The sequence below is a fragment of the Pempheris klunzingeri genome, chromosome 5 (assembly GCF_042242105.1).
Source record: "Pempheris klunzingeri isolate RE-2024b chromosome 5, fPemKlu1.hap1, whole genome shotgun sequence".
NCBI lineage: Eukaryota > Metazoa > Chordata > Actinopteri > Acropomatiformes > Pempheridae > Pempheris > Pempheris klunzingeri.
This window is the reverse complement of record NC_092016.1, coordinates 18,116,317-18,136,410: the sequence shown is the minus strand read 5'-3', so window position 1 is coordinate 18,136,410 and position 20,094 is coordinate 18,116,317. Positions and strand designations below refer to the sequence as shown.

Sequence of the window (20,094 nt, the reverse complement as noted above, 5' to 3'; positions counted from 1 at the left end):
GTGTATAATTAGGGCGTGTTGATGCAATAGGACTGTAACAGAACTGATAAAGACAATTATCAACTTGTTCCTTTTTCCCCTATTTTTCTCCCAGACTAGCGTCACGTCAGTTACACATGGTGGTGCAGACCCTTATTTATACCATCCAGTGCACTGATACCGTGTAGTGTAAAGCTACAATTAAACAGGAGCATGCTATAGGTCTAAGACAGTACACATATTAGACCTAGTCTTCGTGTGTGCAGCCACATACTTTCTGGGTGGGCCTGATAATGCTTCCTACTAATGCAGCAACATTATACAGCAGTTTGAATATTTCATCTTCTGTGTCTGAGACAGGAAGATTATTCCTGTGAAACGGAAATGTATGTTACATTCATACCATTTATTTCTAGGTACCATGCATATACATGCAACGCTAGAGATGTAGAGAGATAAAGACGGAGCGGGGGGGGGGCATGCTGAAAGAAAGTTAAACAAAAGCAGCATGGTGGCTGCTCTCTTACACTTAGTAATCCCATCACTAAATAGTTTGTACACATTTGACAGTAAAAAAAGGGACATTTTCAACCCGGCACACACATGCTTCGAGGCTAATCTTCATTTTTGAAATGATATGTGTGTGTGGTTTGACAGGCTGTTAGCTTGCTGCTTTATTCAGATGAAAATATCATAGTCCAGCAACACTACAGTGGTGGGTGTGACGCGGCGCGCCACTGCGCCTGGAGGCATCTCCATATTTGCATATTCATAGATGTTGGAATTTTTGATGAGGACAAAGATGTAGATATAGGCTACTTTTAATCTTCCCCAGAACTTTACTGAATACGTTTTTGTGAGGAAAAAAAAACATATTAGATAAAATGTCATTCAATCCATTTTATGTGTATTTAAACTACTCTGGAGGGTATCCTTACCAAACAGAAAAACGGGTCCCTTCTCCATGTTTAGTTCAAGTTTGAAACTGGGAAAAGAGAAAAATGAGACGAGAGAAACCCGAACTTGGTGTTAAGCAAGGTTTAACACTTGCTTAACACCAAAACGAAAACCTCTTGCCATGACCAGATCAAGGCAACCAGGCTGATTGTTGCCAGCTGTCTTTACCACCCCTGCAAAAGGAATTAGAGTCCAAGGACGCCCCAAAAACCACCCACTGTCAGACCTAATCGAAAAAACATTCAGCAACAACCTCACAAGGAGAGAGTGGTTCATTCTCAACACGATCTGCCGCAGCACTGGTCAGCTCTCACCGATGGAGCATCGGCTCAATCCCCCTGTGAGCATCTGGAGAGGAACAAACAATGGACCACAAGCTTGTCTTCACTATAGCCCAAAGCAGGATTAGTCACCATCCATTCAGCAGATAACGAGACAATTGTTTAGCTTTAGGACTTTGCACTTACTGTTTAATGAAATAAGTGCACTGGCTGTCACGGCGGAAAGTCAGAGTAAATTCCTCAAGGAAGGAAGGCAGAACATGAACCTCGTCTTCTGATGAGCGAAACAGTCTTCTTTGTGATCAAACTTTTTTTATATATGGATAATATGGCAGCATCACAAGTAAGGCTGCAACTATGGCTGCAACGATTATTGTCAGTGTTGATTAATCTGTCGAGTATTTTCTTGATTAATGGATTTGTTGTTTGATCTATTAAGTATCAGAAAATTGTGAAAAATGTCAATTAGTGTTTCCCAAAGTCCAATATGCTGTCCTAAAACATTGTGTTTTGCCCACAACGCAAGGCTATTGAGTTTACTGTGATAGAGGACTAAAGAAACCAGAAAACATTCACATTTAAGAAGCTGGACTGGGAGAATTTTGACTTTCTTTCTTAAAAGACAGTTGATTGTCAATTGGTTAACAGTTGATCAAAATGATCAGTTATGAAAATAAATGACGTAATAGTAGACAACCAATTGATTAATCGATAAAATGTTCTAATCACAACCCAGTCCTAATCTCGAAGTGTGCAGTATACAGACATTATTCTTATTTTTCTGCGTTGGATCTCCTCTCTTGGACTCACATCAAACACAGAGCTGTCAGCGTGCCTGAGTGAATGGAAGTTTTTTACCCTCCTATAGCTTATGGCATTATCACAGACATTGAGGGATAACCGTGATTTCACAGAGCAGCCTCTATTTCCTCGAGATCCTTTCATAACTAATCCAAACGTATACACACATACGCACATGCCACACACAAAATTAAGCAGGCTGCACCACATGGGCTTTGCTTGAAAAGATGCACAAGGCGGTCTGGGCTTTGCAGTGCCTTTCTAGCCTTCTGTTGTCTGTAAAGAAATGCAAACAATATATGTTCAAGCGCCATACGATCTTTTTTTCAGCAGTTCTGTTTGCTTCCTCCTTTACCATTTCATGTTTGCCTACAGCTATACAGTCAGTACTCAGTTCTTTACTTCCCTAGTGAGGCAGTGAACTCTTGTCCTACCAGCATTAAGTGCTTTCCAGTATTTGCAAAGTTCAGAAGAAAAAGCCTTGATAACGATATAAATAAAATATAAAATGTTATTAATTAATGCAATGTTAACATTGCATTAATTTCTGGCTTCATTCAAAAATCAAAGATTTTTCCACTAGGATGTGGCCACCCAGTGACTAGCAGGCATCTAGAAGGGAGGGGCTCAGACGAACCCGCTTAAAAGCTTTAGCCTTGTTAAAGAGGCTGCATTATTGATAGAACATCAGTGGGCTGAAATAGTACTAGAGTGAGTAGAGTGCAAAAGAAAGAGAAGGCGATAGAGAGAGAGAGAGAGAGAGAGAGAGAGGGAAAACCAGCTTGAGGAGACATGTCAGAGAGAAACTGAGATTTAAAAAAAAAAAAAACAGCTGCTTCTATTTTTACATATTTCACATAATAGAAACACGTAACGTAATAATTCAGACATAATCTAGACTCATACAAATTTTCTTTAAAACTATTTCTTTCCAGCCCTAAATGAGAAAGGAAGTATAATTTGGAATGTGTAATGTGTAACTACATCTATACGTTCAGATATAATGCTTTTTTTTTTTTTTTTTTTTTACAGTTTAAACCTTTCCGTTTCACGATATTTCAATAAAGCACACACACACACACCCACATCCACTCATAGCTAAAGGTTGCAGCTTGACAAAATGAAGTGGCCATCTATGTGGCCAGTGTTTGTACAATAGAACGTACAGCTGTCTGTCCAAGTAATTATTCTCAGCAACTGATTCCCCCGCAGGCTATTTCTGTGCTCTCACGTATGGACACATGCAGTAGAGGTTAATGGAAACAAATAAAGATGAATACTAATGCAAGCACACATGCACACAGCTCTTTGGGAACATGAGCACAACACTGATTGTTTCATTAGCCTCTGCCTTAGTATTATGTATTCATTTAGCAGCCTCTCCTTTATCAAATAGGCCATGCAATGACAGCCTTATACTGCCTTCGGATCTTTGGGACGGTGACTGGCCAAATTAGCCTGGCTTGGCTAAACAAGGTCCTATTAATCACACACCGGTTTCCCATTAATCCGGGATCACAGATCACACAGAGCCTATAATCCCATAGCATTGGTTTATTTGGGCTATTTATGAGTATATTTGTGGTTGAGTTAAAATGGCGATCAGAACGTAAATTCATTACCAGGCGAGCACAATGTTGAAGACATAAAATCCAGCACAACGATGTTAAGGCACAAAATATGACGTGCTGTACTTTCAGAAAAGTTGTTTTGTTGCAGTTTTCCTTTAACCACTTGGCTTGGGTTTCAGAGAAGCAATTGTCCATCTAATCCTCTGAGAGATGACAGTGGCATTTTCAACAGCATCCCAGCCTATTAACATCACCTTGGGATTACCTTCACAGAGAGGAGGAGCCGACGGAGATGGGTGAGAGGAAGAATGAGGAGGACAACGATGACTAAGATGAGATTTAGCAGCCATGTTTGACACACAGACACACAAAATAGACAGTGCAGTATGACCACAGAGATGCAGACACAAGAAGAAACAAAGCCAAGCACAGAAATATCTTTTGAAGGACTTGAATTCCTCATCAGTCCCAAGAAGGAAGCTTCTCCTGTCAAACAAACGCATCTGTCCCATTAATTCTGATTCCACATGCTGGACCAAAACTAAATGTCAACACTCCCCTGCGTCTCTTCCATCATGCAGTCAACTGTCGCAGAACATACCGGTAAACAGAACACACCCTTCATCCACTGCAACACCGCAAGGCCCCTTACCGAGCAAACTGGCATTTCCAAAGAGCCAGACAGCTAGTGAGAAATTATGCAGATAGTGGCACAGAAGGAAGCTGCCAGTGCTGACCTTATGCTACACCTATGAGACTCGTGTTTTTCGGTTTGCTTCTAGCTCACACTGAGATCTGAACGTTTCAGGAGGAAAAACATCTGCAATAGAATTCTTCTTTTTTTTTTTTAAAGAAATTGCTTACACAAAGTGAAGAAATTTTAGACAACCGATAAGCTTTCTAGGTGCTAAATGAGCCAGAAAATGACACACAGAAACTCAAATGTCATAGGAGTTGAGAGTACGTTTGATTCCATAAAAACAATACTTAAAAGACGGAAATTGAACCATTCATTCTTCTTAGCAAACGCAGGCTCATTATGCACCGTGGAGAAGATGTACTGTAGCAGAGGGTAAGATGAGAGGAGTGAAAAAGAGGAGGAAGAGAAGTAGCACCCTTTTACTCGAAAAGTGCCTGGGGAGAGAGAGAGAGAGAGAGAGAGAGAGAGAGAGATAAAATGATGGAAGCGGGGAGCGTTCAACAAAAAAAGGCACAGGCTGCCTTTGTCTGTCTTCTAGTCTGTGTATTAGCAAGTAATGAGCTCCTAATTGTGTAGCCAGGCCATGGAGTCACTGCAGGGGTTGAAAAGCAGCGGGGATGAACTATATCTGCCAAAAACACTGGGGCAAAGAGAGCGATAGAGGAATAGAAAGAGAGAGCACAAGGTGAGTGGGAGAAGACATAAAGAGATGTGAGATGGAGACACTACATTAACGAGACAGGGTAAAGGGGGAATGACGGGGGCATTACATTGGAAATGTTTATTTCAACAGAATGCAGATGAGGGAAAAGAGTGCCAATGGCCCTTGCCTGTGCTCTCTGTCTCTTTCTCTGTCTCCTCTCTCTTTTTTCTCTGTATAATATAATATCTACTCAACTGAATGGTAATGAGTCCAAATGGTAATAAGTCAAATGGAGGGCCTTAGCTTAAAAGGTAGAGGCTGTATGAATAGTTCTCACCGTGGCAGCCGATGTTGTAACTAAAGGTCATTGCAATAAGATTTCAGTCAATGTGCTATCTGTAAAAGGCCAACTAGACGTTGAACCAACGTGACAGGGAAAGACATGAATGGTGATGAGAAAGGTCACGAGAGTCCTAGGTGACCAATTTTTTGACAACTGCTACCTACAGCCAAGGAAATTACTTCACAGCATAGGGATGTCTCACTGTCTCGTGCTCTCCGTTGAGCTTTTCTCTTTCCGCTGTGCGACAGAAAGCGGGTGCGTTGGGGGATGTTCACTTGTGTGTTTTTCTGTGCGTCCATGTGTTCTACTGTGTGCGCAACAGCAGGTGTGCGCACGGCATTTGTTCATCTAAATCTATCTCGTGGTGATCACAGCGCCGGCGGCCCCCACTGCGTCTCCTGGTTGCCACTTGATTTGTCTTCGAATCTGGCTTTACTTCCCCCCCGAGAGATCGGCTGCATTACTCAGGCCCGTAATTCTGTTCTACTCATTCGCACACAGAGCCCTACACCTCCATGTTGTCATGGTAATGGATAAAAAGTACTCTCACGCTGCACTGAGAAAAAGCTTCATGTACTCACAGGGCTCATGTTATGAAAGCCAAACATTTCCTTCTCACTGCATAACATCTGCTGCTCCATATCACATGCAGACTCACGCTCAGAGCTGTGGCACCTTGACACCTAATAGCCTCTCCTCGGTCAGTATCACCTTCTTCCCTGACACTCCTCCACTTGCTATTGTTTCTGATGGCCTTTGCTTCATTTCAAAGCTGGAGAAAATGCAAAGAGCAACGCTTTAGCGACCTAGTGACCAGGAGAGTGAGCATGCATCAGTCTGCACCAGCGATAACTGCCATTCCTTTCATTTCTCCTCACTGCTGCTACACCAGCACCATCTGTGCTAGTGGGACGACGGGTGGTGGTGGGTGAGGGGGTGGTGGTGGTGGTGGTGGGTGGAGGTGCAGGTGGCTGATCGGGCAGAGACACGCTGCTTTAAGTGCTCTGCACGGCACCGGTAAAGACACTAAACCAAATGAAAACAAATGGCCTCTGAAAACTGCTCCCACTCTTTGGGCTTGGTTTTAGAAGTCTTTTTTCTTCTTTCGTTCTTTCTTTCTTTCTTTCCCCGACGGGTTTATCTGCTTTCATTTGAGTTTGTGGTGAAATAATTGGGTTTGGTTCAAGACTGCCACTGGTTCTGATCTGAGCTGACCTGCAAGAGGGCGAGTTACAAGCAACTCTGCAAGGCAACTCTGAATGGTTGTAGCGTGTGGTTATGCATGTATGCATGAATATATGTATACACACTTACAGTGTGAACGTGTGTTGTCTATGTGTGACTGTATGTCCTGTGTGTCTGCCCGTGGGTGAATGTAATTCCCCACTGCAACATGGACTTGGCAGTGTCTCTGCAAGCGTGCACACTTTTGTGTATCAAGTTTATGTGTGTGTTTACACTTGTCTCCGTCCATGAATTCATTTATTTATGAGTGTCTGTGTGTGAGCGCGCGTGTGTGTACAAGTGCAGTGAAGAATGTGCAACTGCCTGCAGAGGTCAGTCAAGGAGGAATCTATCATAATCCATCATAATCAGCTGCTGTGCTGTTCCTTCAGGACAGATGAGCTCCTGACCCATGGCGGACACGGTGGAGATGAGAATCATATGAGGGTGAAATGTGATGTTTACCAGCTTGACTGGTTTCTGTATCCAAGACATTTTCAACTCTATCGGGGGACTGCGTAGACAACGCAAGCAGGTCAAGGCATTTACAGAAGCATGCGGCAATTGAGGGAGCAAGGCATTTTTTTTGTGGACTTTTTTTTTTTTTTCAGCAAACACACATCTATCATTTTGGAAATGTCAGCTGGGAAATTTTGCTGCATCAGAAAGATCAGATGTCTGATGTTGGACTGTTGGAGGGATAGACACGCCACCATCTGCACATGGAGACTCAGCAAATGCTGTATGTGGGCTGACAATATGTGTATTTTGGCATTGTGTCTAGGAATGAAGATAAATAACTCCATATTATTATTATTTATATCAAATAATACAACTCCTACCCCTAACAATAGGTTGGCTTGATTTGGAGGAAGATAAGGGGTTGTTGATTAGGTTGTTTTAATATTTGCAAAAGTGTAATGAATGAGAAGCACACAGTATTGGACAGCTTTATAAACATCTAGGACTGTCCATTAACATCTTTACAACGTGGACAACTAGTTGGTTGTGCATCTTCTCTTCGTTTGATTAGAGACGTAAGTGCCATGGTAAATTATATTATTTGTCGTGGAAAGAAACAGGTCAGGAATCAATAAAAACGTATCCATCAAAAATACATGCGTAAATACAAAACCAAATAATACACACCACTTTTGATCAGTGGCTTAGCGCACAGTCAGGACATCAAAGCCTGCAACTGTCATTATAGAAGTCTCCAGAGTGCTCTAACATTTGAAGTACACTGATATGAAGCTTCGTCCAAGTCTTTGGAAATCCCACCAATCCTTCATTAAGTATCTAGAGTCATTAGGCACAGGACAGCCAGGCTGACATATTGTCCTGGGTATAGAAGAAATTAGTAAAATCTTAGGCCTGCAGCTTCTCATTAGAGCAGGCTGCACAGAGAAGGACTCAATTACCATCTCTAGCACACGGGACCCTTGCAAGACTAATGGTACTGGCCCTATAATGACCTAAGCCAGGCCTGAACTTCCTGCCCTCTCCCCTACTCCACAATGAACCCACCTCCACTTTCATTTGCCCTCACATACTTCTCCTCTCTCTCCAGCTCAGAATATCAGAGGGCAAAAATGTATTTCTGCTTTTCAATCCTGTAGAGCAGAAACCGGCTTTCGTCTTTGGTATTCATTGAACAAGTGAAAAGAATTCATTTTGTGGCCTAGTGCTGGGGGCTGCTGCCAAGCCATGGTTGACAGGGAAGCAGCATTAAGGCAATTAACATGGGCTTTGCATTTGATTTTGGCTGGCGAGACTGCTTCTGTAAACAGCAGGCGGGATCAGGTGATTAGTTCCTGTGAAGATGAGCGCCTCGCCTCCCCTGGTCCCTGTCCAAGAGAGGATTACCCTTTATACGTATCGCGCATACACACTGCACCTTATACATACACAAAGACACACATATACACACACACACACTCAGATGCACGATCTCTGCTAGAGAGAAGAAAGACAGGAATGGGGAATGAGGAATCAAAGAGTGTGCACACTTGAAGCAAGGGGCTGACAGCTCAAGGGGTTAAGCCATGTTTGTGACATGACAGAGGTGGAATCATGTCTCCTCCACACATTAACTTCCAGCTTCTGCATCACTTCACCTCTCCCCCCTCAAACAGACAGGAAAATGTTCCCTACCTGCCCCTTTCATCACCCATTTAACACAGAGACTAATTCTTTGGATTCAGCTTCATTTAATGAGCAGGTTTTCAGGTATGTAATAATGGGAAATTCAATATCAATATCAGGGGGTCTTGAGTCAAAGCCTTGAAATTAATTGTGACAAATAGGCAATTATTTCAAGTCAGCTGAATTGAGATTGATCTTATTTGTTCATTTATGCACTCGCCTGAAGGAGTAGTCTCAAGTACATAATAGCTTTAACGTCCCCAGATTGGAATTTCACCTGAGAGGTTGCTAAATCAAACGTGTGTCCGTGTGAGTGAGCACGCAATAATTGGTGAAGAGAATTCCATTGGCACCATCAACTAAATTTCAATCTGGTGGAAAGAGAGGGGCGGATCACATCTCTGCCTTGTACTTTTCCCAAAGGATAGGGATGGATATCAGAGTCAGAGGTTTTAGCTGACTTCTTCTCTTGCTCCATCATGCCTGGCCAAACGCTTGTGCTCTCAGAATAAGGTTACTGAAGTACAACACAATGTTATGCATGGCACGCAATCTTCACACTTAAACCTGGAAGAGAATATGCCAGATTACTGGCATATACTATGACATACAGACATACAGATATACTGTGCACAGGGGGGCAAAGAAAGTTCAGTGCAGCCTGCAAATGACTGGCATTTCGCACTCTATGACCCCCTCAGTTATAATTATGAGTTTCACAGCAGCAAATGGCTTGTTTCATGAGCCAGCATTTCTTGTGTGTGTGTGTCTCGGACTTAGAGTTTACCCCTTTACCCTATAAAGCAATCCTGCATCACTGTTTTGTGTAACAGTAAATTCAATCTAATCCTGCAGATAAATACAGTAGCAGTAATGCTGTGCTTTTAAAACGGGTTTCACCCACAATGCTGTTTTGACAATTTGCATATTTATCACACGTGACATTGAATCATTCTTGGCATGCAAAGGAGCAAAACAAGGAAAACAAACATCTGTGTGATTGCAATAAAAAAAATGTGTCTAGTGAAAAGAGAAAAAACATTTTTACTTGTGATTAGATGTTGAAGATGGAAAATTGCATCTAATCACAGCATCCAAAGCTGGTGGATGGAGTTGGGCCACTCACTGGATTGATGAAACTGCCAGAGCTGTATTACAATTACAAAACAATTATGCACGAGGCTAAAGGTATGTCCACACAAAACCTTTAGTGCAGAGTAATCATTGCCAGAGGTATTTGGCAGCTGATATGTACAATGTCCAAATGCAGACGATGAAAGCACCGGGCGGGAAAGAAAATAAACATACTGAAGTAGGACACATCGATCTTCTGTAAATGTACAACATATTGGGGACTATTTTTTAAGCAGCGTCTCCCTTTAAACATTCACCAAAGATTACAAATCCTTCCATTACTTCTTTGTTTCCCTAAAAGGGATATTTCTCTGATTTTCACTCAGCTTTGTATCATTGCACTGTGGGTAGCATATTTAAGTGAGCAATGTTTCTGTTTCCTTCAAACCTGCCTGCACCAGGAGACCTTCCTCCATTTCCCTGTAAGGCTCTTCTGCCAGCCCTGGGGCTGTAGTTGGAACTAAAGATTGTACCTTCACATTTTTTTTGTATGTCTGCCTCCTCACTGCTACAAAATCAACCAACTGCAACCACTGGGAGCTCAATGGCAGATATGGAAGGAATTTTAAAAGTTGAATTTTTTCACATTTCTACTGCATAGCCATGCCAGTTTTATGAAAAGACCATCTTTCCAGGGGTGAAACACTTCTTTAATCTGCACTCGATCCTTTGTGTGAGTCAATCAATGAGAGCTCATTTATTTATCTTAAATTCATATATTCTCACCCACGTCAACAAACAAACAGCGGATGAGCTGCCTTGATGTTATCTGCGTTTCTCTGTGGATTTTGTTGACCTTTAAGGTAGCGTTTGTTTGGTTTGACAAAGGGGATGCTGGAATTTCAGTCCAAAATAGCCTGTCAGTGTCCACAATGGCTACCACGGCGGCTGTGAGACACAGTACAGCAAATGACTGCTGATCACGGGGGACAACAGGGGAGCCAGCTGTCAGCCTGCCAGGGTCCGTTCCCCCGTCTGACAGCAGGCGAAGCAACACAGGGGACACATACAGCCGGTCATTCTCCTCTCAGCGGGGCGTCGTGGATGAAGATAAAAGTGGGGGAAACCAAGGTGACTGGCCAGGCCAAAAATGAGCAAATGTGCAGCGCAATCTTGAAACTAAATAATCCATAACTCTGTAGCTACGTCCCCGTGCAAAGTTTACATCCTCCAAAGTCTGCATTTATAGAGCGAGTGCATCACAGCAGATCAACAAATTCAAGGTCAAACATTTCTAAAGGCTCAAAACTCAATCCTGCTGCTGACAGCTCAGCCCCAGTCAGATAAAACAGCTGTGGACACTGCTCTAATTTAAAACATTCAAGATCATCAAGAACATTATAGCAACAGCTAGCAAGACTGTATGTAATTACAGTGTGAGAGTCTTGTGCTAGGAGCTGCATTGCAACCGTCACCCTGGATAGATTTCCCTCCAACTATAAAACACTGCAACATAATGAACAATTAAGTGTCATATCACCTTGATATTTGATAGGCAGAATATGAGTATATCCAAAAGCTTAACTGGCCTCACGGTGCACAAATAAAAGCTTTTGTCCATAGTGATGACGTAAACATGTTAGTAGCAGAATACCCTGTGCACTTATCATGACATCAAGAAGCAGGATGGGTCTTTCGGTGGATTAAAACCCTGAGTTGGGACACATTTTATATGCCGGTTCAGTACTTGAAGTATTTGAAAGTACACAAAGTTCATTGTTTATTGTGTTATTCATATTGAAACAAGATGTTAGCGTTGCACGTAACACACAATCGAGACACACCAGACATGGCAGATAGCTAAACTTCTCTTGGCAGATCAGTTGTGAAGTTCACTGCTTGCTTGCATGGTTTCTGCAGTTTATATTTCACATACGACACGGATCGGTGCGGCACCTTCAGCTGAACGTGCATCTTATTTCAGCAGTAAGATGACTTAATTTACATTGTTTTTAAGATGATCCAACTTTTCTCCTGTAAAAGTGAAGGCAGAGTACAGTCTGCTGCAAAAACTGCTACTGGTAAATCAGCTGTGAGTGAAATGTGCGTATGTGCACATCTGCATGTGTTGCAAAATGCACAGGGACCCTCCCTGTGCATTTTGCAACACTTAAACAATGGTCCGAAAACATTCACTGTTTGGACTTTACTTTAAAACAAACTTCTCAGCACATCTTAAGTTACCCTTTGAGTCTGGCACTGTAGACAGCTAAAATCAATGTCTAGCACAAACTGTCCTCATGGTTAACTCCACTGGGAAGAACTATAGATAGCTTACAATGTACTGGGTAAAAGTACTGAATAAACACTATGGTGAGAAGCAGGAGTGTCATATTTTCATAAGTCGACAAAATCTAGTGGATAGTATTCTCAAAATAACTCCCTTCAGTAAATAAACAGATTCATCCGAGTCTGAGGTTTGATCTTGGCATCCAAGGACGCGGTGGATCAATACAAAGCAACCATCAGTGATTAACAAAGCCTCTGCATCACTGCATAGCAAATTAGTTCAGATCAATTCAAAATCAATATGTAATGAGCTGACTTCTAACTTTTTCCAGTACATTTTACTCCTCTCTGTTTCTCTCTGTCTCCTTCGATCCATGTATCCCAGGGTTCATGAAACATTTAGCATCATGACTTATAGATCAGAGATGCTGAGGGAGAATGGACACCAAACCTACATCCCATGCAGAGAAAAATACAATGTGATATGCACCTAATAGCCAAAGATCCTGCAATGTACAAATATGCTTCACTTGAAACATACGCAATGTGTACGCAACTCACTAATAAAGGATAAAACAGAATATGTGCTCATGGTAGTTAAAGCTGCACTTTTACCAAGGTCTGAAACATGACTCCAGTCATGTGGCTTTGTTTTAACAACTCTGGGAACTAAAGCCACACTGGCCCTCCTTAATCCCCTGGCCTTCTCTTCGCAACTATGGCTGGAAGCATATCAACCATGTCAGCCAGCACAAAAACACAAAATCTATTTCTCTCCAAAGACACGCAAAGATAAGCACAGACACACAGCGGTTTAGTGGGGCGACTGGCCTGGTCTCTGGGAAGCTACAGTGCAGAAATACAAAGCACAATGAGCAGGAGACAATGTGATTCTGTCTCCCTGTTCAGAGGGAGAAATGACCCGAATAGTCTGTCTTTCGTTATGAATGAAAATATCCGACCACCTGGCCTGTGTGTGTGGCCTGGTAACACAGAGCAGGTAATGGAGCGCACATTTATGCTGATGGAGTAGGTACTTACATTTGTCAATGCCAGCTGGCTAACTGAGCCATGTAAGAGACCAGAGTGTGTATGGTATGTTTTTTTTTTTTTACATACAATTCAACGGGAAAACAAATGAACTCTAATATTACATACTCATCTTACTGATTGTGCTATTGGGCGAGTGGGTCAACTGAACCCTGAGCTGTTCCACTTGATGAGCGTGACAGCAACATGTAAAGCATCAAGGTTTACTCCAAAATTCCTCACTGAAGCAAGACATGGGCTTTGAGAGGTCAAAGAGTTTACTCATTCAAGATGACAGGTAGAAAATAGTCATGAGAGGCTGTTAATACACATATACAGATAGTTGTAAAGCTTAAACACATAAAAAAATATGCTCAAAAGCACTCCTGCATTTTAATGGTGCATATGAATCAAAGTGAAGTGGACCCATTGCCATTATATGTATTCATATCTACGCATACAAGTGCGAAGTGAACATGCAATCTAAACTTATGTGCAAGATCTGATATTAGTGCTTATAAACTGAGGGATTGTGGGGAGCAAGGATTTAAAATATATCAACTAGTTTTAAAAAAATGATGTCTATATAGTATTTGATGCCACACATATCTTTAAAAGACCCACATTAAAGGATATTTGATCCATGCAGCAAACGGGTGCAATGTAATCAAACATTTATAAAGCTGGCATGTATATCACAATGCTGATCCTGAACAAGCAGTAATCATCCTTGGTTGTAGAGGGAAATAGCTCATGCCAAGCTAATTCATCTTTCCGAAGTTGTGCCTCCATATATTTACATCAATACTCCCTGGGGCACGGCTGAGCAGACCAGTTAAAAGCTTATATATTTTTTCAGGCCACACCGCACAGCATAACACCATAAATTCACCTTGTTTGTAGCTGCACTGCTCCTTTGTCAGTTGATAGTGTGGCTAAATTTCAGATTTGGGTAATAATTTTCTGAAACTAATTGCGACGGATTTCTGAAATCGAGCGTAGACGGTGAATGTTTTTTCAAAAATAATGAATCTATTGTTAAGCATGGAGTGTAAATACCGTCACTGTGATTCTGCAACACTTTTAGAGGCATTTATTGACCAGAATTACTGCACGGTGAAGCATGTGCAGGAAATTACCAGCACCCACATATCATCTGCGTCATCTGCAACTTTTGCAGCTGCCATTGTGTGTCGGCAGCATTTAACATTTAGATTCTTCAGTGCGCATATGGAAAAACACTGACGCTTGTGCACAAAACAAATTCTACTCCACTCATACATATTTTATATATCTTATTATTTTTAGCACAGACTGTGTGGGGTAGGAAATGCTGCCAATTTAATTTTCCATATCACCATATCTTTAAATGTCAATGTCATCATTTTAATAGGTATTGCCCAGCCAAGACCAAAATGGATTTTGAAATGTATTAGAACTTAATTAATGTCTGGGCTAAATGTCAACTTAAATCCAAAATGTTGTGACAGAGCATCCAGTTTAGACCTAGTACTACTGGCACATTTGTAAGCTAGAATATCAACCAATGGCAATGTCCTGCCAGAGGACAACACTTTGGGTAATATCTATGCTCTATTATTGCTTACAAACTGGCACAACCCCACACACCAATAACTAGCATTATTTTTGCCCTGGTCAGGCTGTGAGCTAATAAAAGGCTGAAGTACTATTTGTTTATTCAAAGCTGGCAACACATAAGCAATACTGAAGAAAACAAACTACCGTAATATGCTGGGAGTGAATTTCTGACATCAATCATTTGAACACGCTCCCTTTCTCCAACAGAGCAATCTAGGGGTGGGGTTTGGCAGCTCACACTGAATCTCTGTTACATACCTAATATAATATTTACTTCACTCTCACTGTCATTGATGGAAACGTATCTATATGCACATGCTTGGCCAGGGCCATGTGGAAGAAAAAACACACTAACTACATAAGTACACCCTGTGTTCAAAAACTAAAGTGCTACATTTAAAAGTTGTGTTTGCTTGCACAGGTTACAAATGTCTGCGAAATCTCTTTTTCGCAGCCGACATGTTTAATTCTCATAGTATTTTTCCTACTATGAGGCACAGGTGTTAGGAATAATAATAACTCTGGCTCTGTTATATTCAAGTGTCCCAGTAAGCCATGACAGCGTGACAACGAGCCAGCGGGCACATTACCAGGACCCTGAAACTGAAGCAGCTGAATGGAATTCAGCCATCTTTTTTATTTTATTGTTCACACGTGCCTTCCCCACTGCGGACATGGCAAAATGTCTTCCACAAACAAGCATCAGACCCAGTCTCTGCACCTGCGCTACCAGTTTCAGCACATTAGGATGCACTTTAATACACTGTAGGTGCGATTTTAGCTCAAACCCATGCTGACTAGGAAGTGGCATCTCTAGACGCCTTTAAAATGCCCCCTTAAATAATAAGAAAAGCACATGTTAACATGTTCGCTTAAAGACACACTACCAAGCTGGTGCACTAACTCTTTACATACTGTATGCTAAGATTTGCTGTACATGCATGTGTGCAGTGGGCATATATGTTATATCAGTCAACCTAATAATAAGTCAACCTGATTTACAGTCACACTCTTTTTTTTGCAATAGTAGATGCAGATGGTTGTTTTAAGGGTAAAAGACTTTTATCCTGTGCTCATATAAATAGTCCAATAACTCATCATGATGATCATGAACTTTGAAGCTTTGATTTGATGCACTGATTGTCACATGTTTCACATTAATCTAATTACTCACTGCAGGCCAATGGGCTGTTAGTTTGTCAGCACATTGTTATAAGCAGTGGATAGATCAGGACAACAAGTGTGTGCCAGCCAGTGCCCACTGCCTGTACACTGTCCTGCAGCAGTGTCCTCCACCAGGCCTCAGCTGCCATGGCGGGGCCGGAGAACAGATTGACTTGTCAACACTGCCCTGTCAACAAGCTCTCGGTCATATCATAACCCGGAGCAGGCTATAACCCCCGCTCAGTAAAACACACAGCAGTGGGACATGGCACGGAAGGCGCCTGCAGCCAAGACATATTCTCACTCAGGAGTGAAGGGGACATGCATTCGCCATGCAAGGAAAAAAAAAAACTGGAGAAAGTAGTGCTGCAACTCCCAATTTCCAGACACACAAAAAAAATCCGCTCAGTCGATGGAAATGAGAAGTCGGGAAAGTTCGTCTCATGGAGCTTCCTCCAATAAGTTTCTGCGAACTCGCCGATGGAAATAAAAGCATCTGAAGTGTGAAACTGTAGCACGGAGCGAAAAACTTCCACAGATTGAACCCCCCTCCTCCTCCTCCTCCTCCTCTAACCCACCGTACACTGGAGCGTGTCCGCGCCGTCACAACACTAGTTTCCGTGTGTTTTCTGTAAGGAGTAAAAAACAAACAGACTCACCCACAGTTCTCGAGCCTGACCCCGAACCAAGCAGGAGGTACCAGATCCACATCATACGGTCTCCTTTTCCCCCGGCCTGCCCTCGCCGCGGGGCCACAAACTGGGGGCTAAGAAGGAAAACTTCTCCGGCGCAGCCACTCCTGGCTTTGTGCTCCTCAACTAGGTCTTTCTTTCCTCTGAGTAAAAAAAAAAAAAAACTAGGAGTCCGTTTGGCGTGAGAGAGGCACGGAGTCCGGTCCGGGGAGGTGTAGCCCACAGGCTGGGGGCTGGTGGGGGCTCCGGGGTGGCGGCAGGAAGGCTGGGGAGTCTGTCGGAGTCGGTACGTTGGTGCTGAGGGAGGCGGAGTCGGAGGCAGAGAGCCGGAGAGCAGAGGTCGGCCGGTCCGGGACAGCGGTGCCCAAACTGCGGGCTAGGGACCGCTGACGGTCCCCTCTGGAGCAGGAGCTGGCTGAGTGCACCGTTACTCCGATCCCAGCTGAATTAACCAGCACCCTGAGATAGTGAGAGACAGAAACAATAGAGTAGATTAGAGACAAGAGATAACAACAAAATGTGTGAATAATAGTAATCAATCAAAATAATCATTGTAAATCCCAGCCTGGTGATGGCCCACTATGATAACCATACAAGTGCAAACATGGCCATCAGAGTATTATAAACTAGAGTAACCCTACACAAGGGTGCTGTAAAGTTAGTGCTGTGAAACAGGCACTTTCCTTAAGAAATATTACACAACCCTACAGCTGGTTATGGGACATCAGAGAGAGAGAGAGAGAGAGTTTGGGGAGTAAAAATTGGGGGAAAAAAACCCCAAACAAACTTGTCACTGGACAGTGACATAACTTTCATGAGTCTGTCAAGCAGTAATACATGAAACTCGGGTGAAATCTGCAATGAATGATCCACACTGCAGGGTCCTGTTCTGTGTCTCATTTCTATATCCCTCTCTGTCTCTCTCTCTCTCTCTCTGTTGTGTCTCCCTGTCTGTCTCTCTGTCTGTCTGTCTGTCCATTCCTCTCTGCATCCTCTGCTGTCAGTTCTCTCTCTCTCGTCCTCATTGACAATTCACTGCCTGTCCCTTTCTGTCTGACTCCTCTCTCCGTCCTCTGCAGCCAGATTGTGTTAAAGTAATTTTATAAAGAATTATGCATCCTCTTTATTCTTTATTTTGAACTTGAATGATAGCATGTGTCTCAGACAGTACGTTAGCATGAGAAAAATGTGTGCATATTAATACAATAATTCTTTGTTATTACCCTATAATCATGCTGGATGTTGTTGTTAAATTGAGCCTATAGGATCCACTGTAATCACCACAGCACATATATTTTATATCTCAGTGGCAGTTACATTGTTTGAATGTGATCAGGTAAGTTAGTGTTTGTGTTGCACAGCACAGAGACATGAAGCTGACCCCGTCCGGGGCACAGTGGGCAGTCAATTCAATTCAGTTTTATTTGTATAGCCCAATATCACAACAGAGTGTCTCATAGTGCTTTACAAAGTTCACTGAAATAAACAAGTGTAAGCAAACAAACAATCTAATAAAGAGTCCAGCAGTCGATCAGTCCGATGGATCACCTGCCCTTTATGACCCTCCTTCTTCGGGAAGGAAAAACTCAAAAAACCCAGTGGGAAAAGAGAAACCTCCGGGAGCACCACAGTGAAGGAGAGATCCAGCTCCCAAGGACGGACAGGCTGTAGCCTTGGACAGACGCACATCCATTGGCTGATGGAGAACCACATCAGCGGGACCAGGACCAGGATCCACAGGAACCAGAGAACCACATCAGCAGGGCGAGCAGTACCTGCTCTTCCTCTCTCCTCTCCGTCACCTTCTCTCTTTCTTTCTGTCAGGCTCTTTATCTTGTCCTGTATCTCTTCCCTTCCCAAAGCAGAGCTTTGATTGACAGAGTCTTTTCATTTTCGTCTTTCTCAGTGAAGAAAGTAAACACACGGTCAATTGATATTCAAATGCAAATGTTACCAGCCACAGTGAGGATAATAAAGATATGTAGCCAAGGGGTACCTCATTTTGACATGAATTTCAGCCTTTTAGACAAATTGAACTGGAAAAAACAGTATACCATTGATTTAAAGTTTATCAATCTGATGGAATTAACTTTATTTCTCTAAAGTTAAGCTAACTAGCTAACATGAATGGATGATTGATGTTCACTGTTTATTATAGCGCAACTGCACAGGAGTGTTCATCGGATTATGTCTGGTGATGAATGGTGTTTGAGGTGCAGGCACTCCACTAGTAAAACACCCTAGTTACCTGTATCATGCATATCATGGATTCATCTGTCTGTCAGGTTTCCTCTAGTTGGTGATGTAATCAAAGAACCCCACCCACCAACAAACACATACTAAAATGTGTTTGCAGCAACAAAATTAAAGTTATTTTTCATTCTTATTTTACACACCTAGGAGAAAATACTAAGGTCTGGACCTCTGTGACCTCAGTGGTGGGTAGGGCTGTGGTCATACCAGTTATTACTAGAGGAGAGGTGGACGCCAGCAAAGGTGGAGGTGTTAAGTGGTGAAGTGATGAGGCGCTTAAGGAGGAGTCGAAACCACTTGACGGGACTCAGTGTGGAGTTTGCTGTTAACTGCAAAGTTTAGAGAAAAACATTTCATGGTACACTGCCTGCACACAACTTTAAACTATTTAAGTCAGGTCACAGACTGTTTCAGAGACAAATAATTCAGCCTGATAGAGGACCACTAATAACTCACTGTTGTCTCTGTTTCGTATCAGTAATTTCATTTTATCATCATTATATTTTTATTAGATGTCTCATGTTGTCTTTTATCTTATTTTAAGTTTGGGAGCACAATAGCATATGGCCACCTCAGGTTGTCCTATGGCACTCCGTCATAAAAAATATATATTTTTATGACTCATGTGCCGCAAGCCATAATGCAGCTTGCCAGCTGTGTGCCAAACGTATCCCAAAGACTTTTGATCAGAATGTGGCTCTCCGAGCAAAATCAACAACCGGCTCGATATTGCTCGCTTGCTGAGGTGGTTTTGATAGGAGTGTGAATGTTTTGAAACCGTAAAAAACCTAGATATGGAGGCAACAGATGGCACAGGGGAAAACTATTTGGAGCAATCTTTTAACAGATGGTTACCCTGATGAAAGGTAAAAGGGGCAAATACTTGTGGAAAATCAAAGCATGAAAGAATGTTCGGTGTTGGCACAGAAAGAGAGAAATCCAAGCACAGAAAGAGATTCTTATTTTCAAATGCATTTCTGGCGTTCCTATACAAACACAACTCCAGTAACTTCCACATGATGAGGAATTAAATATTTAGAAACCCAGATAGAGCACCGTCCAGGCACTGATACGCAGAACGCACACATGCAGAGATAGAAGGCAGGGAGTGAGGAAGAAAGTGTGTGGTAAAAGTACTGGTGTGCTCAAGCCAATTTAAGTTGAATTGAATTAGAGAGAGACAGAAAGAGGGATGGAAGGACAGGAGGCTTCACCTATCAAACCTCTTTGCTCTTTATCGTATGACTGCAGCTGTGCGCAGACAGACAAACTCGCTTCAAACAAACGCCTCCTTTTGATAGCATGCTAACCTGGAGGCATATGATTGGGATGAGTCCCAATATCAGACTC

The 20,094-nt window shown here is 42.4% G+C and overlaps 1 protein-coding gene across 1 annotated transcript in view; it reads right to left on the bottom strand.

The window, feature by feature from the left end:
• ldlrad3 (low density lipoprotein receptor class A domain containing 3) overlaps nt 1–16,601 on the bottom strand; it is a 69,857-nt gene extending 53,256 nt beyond the window's left edge. Inside the window, exon 1 of the mRNA XM_070831010.1 lies at nt 16,459–16,601. Within this exon, the coding sequence (XP_070687111.1) occupies nt 16,459–16,513 (55 nt within the window). The 5' untranslated portion in view covers nt 16,514–16,601. The remainder of the gene's footprint in view (nt 1–16,458) is intronic.
• Between the last annotated feature and the right edge of the window lie 3,493 nt (nt 16,602–20,094).